The 1,876-nt window shown below is 32.6% G+C and overlaps 1 protein-coding gene across 8 annotated transcripts in view; it reads left to right on the top strand.

Annotated features, from left to right (window-relative positions):
* The window catches only part of AKAP7 (A-kinase anchoring protein 7), a 166,593-nt gene that overhangs the window by 87,310 nt on the left and 77,407 nt on the right, over window positions 1-1,876 (top strand). For all 8 annotated transcript variants that reach the window (XM_023730192.1, XM_004368924.2, XM_023730169.1 and 5 more), the window contains one exon: window positions 533-680. In XM_023730192.1, coding sequence (XP_023585960.1) covers window positions 533-680 — 148 coding nt within the window. The remainder of the gene's footprint in view (window positions 1-532; window positions 681-1,876) is intronic.

Genomic DNA, 1,876 nt, shown 5'->3' with positions numbered 1-1,876 from the left:
TTGTTCCTGCTATGACAGTACATGGAGAATAAGGATGACAGGTGAAGAATTGGGGAGATTTACTGACCTCCCCCGTCCCCAATTCATGTAACTTTTAATTCTCCTCCAGTGTTATTCTTACATGAGGAGTTTGAAAATTGCATCCATCTTGTTAGAACATTTTTTTCCCGCTCTAAAATGTTAGGATCCACATCCCTTTTTTTGTTTTTTAATTCACTCATAGGTGCATTGTTGTTGGAGATGATTACTCTTTCTTTGATACGTTACATTTCTACCTGATGTACTTTATTATTTCTGAAGCTTCAAGTATATTAAGATATGAATGCTGCCAGCATCAAACCCGACTCTTTAATGTTGGTTTCTTTCAAAAACAACTTTACAACAGTTTTGTGGTATGCATTTTCAAGTGCCAGTAGGCAGTATTGTATATCACGATGTAATATCGGGTTTTAAGAAAGTGATATAAGTATGAACTGGGAAGTGGTTCTGGGTGAAATGATTCATTGATGCAATTTTGTTTTTTCGTTTCAAGGGAGTGAAAAAAATAGATCCTGAACTCTATGAAAAATTTATCAGTCACAGATTTGGAGAAGAAATGTTATATCGTATAGATCTGTGTTCCATGGTGAAGAAAAAACAAAGCAATGGTTACTATCACTGTGAGTCTTCAATTATGATTGGTGAGTGTCATAAAAAAAATTATTTATTTTCTTGATTTTTGATTTCTTTAGAATTACTTCATTTTGGCAAATAGTTATATTATTTGGCATATATTTTTGGCAAATATGATGTATGTGTTTTCCTCAATGATATATTTCCTGAATATTCTGTTTTGGTAATAATGCACTCAAGATTTTATATAACATTTTTAGTATTTATATTTATCAGTTAAGATTTTAGAGCCTGTAGTTTTTATGCTTCTGTATTTTAATTATAAGGAAGGCTTGAAATGTTGATTCAAAATTCATTTCAGTTTAATTTTATTTAATAAATATGAAGAAAGCATTTGTTCCAGAGAAGGCCAACATGACCACACCATACCACACCAGGCATTTCCACGTTTGCTGCTTTAAATTGAATAGAATTAGCCCGGCCAGAAAGTTTCACTATGAGAAGAGAAAGCACAGGTTGCCTACAAAGATTGAAAACTCGTCCTTCAGTTTCGTCCCTAAGGAAAACAAGTTTCAAGGGAAGGCAAAGATTGACACGTAAATGCTTGTACCATCTTATCAGGGAGATGGCACGTGATGAGAATAACCTGTAGATTCTTAAGTTTCCAGGGGAACGTATATTTCCAAGGAGCCTGCTTTGTTGTGATTCAGATTTACTATTTTAAACCAGACATTATTCTTCTAAAATTATAAACTTCCTGACAACCTGATTTGTGTACTTAGAAAGTAATGTGAAAATGCTCACGAAGATAAATGTATTTATCTAAATATTTGAAGGTCTACAACCAAGATAATTTCCTTCTACATTAGCTTGAAGAAAACCTATGGAAATCTACATCCTGAAAGAATCCTAAAACTGAAGTTTATGAAAGCATTTAAAAAATATTCAAAAGACACAGTTTTATTTCCAAATATTCACCAGAGATCTTCAGAGGAGTCATCTTAACCTTACAAAGATCTTAGCTATCTTAAACAGAAGATATTCAGTATGCTAGTTGAATTTTATGTGCTGAAACATTTCAAGTCTGTTTTAAAGAGGAATTTTCATGTTTTCAGAATCTCCACAAGACAGCTGTCTTCCTTTCAAGTTTTGATGAAGACCAAATAGTTCTGCTTAGGTTCATTATAAAGGGCAATTTTAGATCTTTCTTGTATAATACATACAGATTTTGGCAAGCAAAAGCTATATCTTCTCTATGATTACT

Source organism: Trichechus manatus, unplaced genomic scaffold, assembly GCF_000243295.1.
Source record: "Trichechus manatus latirostris isolate Lorelei unplaced genomic scaffold, TriManLat1.0 scaffold00002, whole genome shotgun sequence".
In the NCBI taxonomy this organism is placed as follows: domain Eukaryota; kingdom Metazoa; phylum Chordata; class Mammalia; order Sirenia; family Trichechidae; genus Trichechus; species Trichechus manatus.
This window is presented reverse-complemented; position numbering and strand designations above follow the sequence as displayed.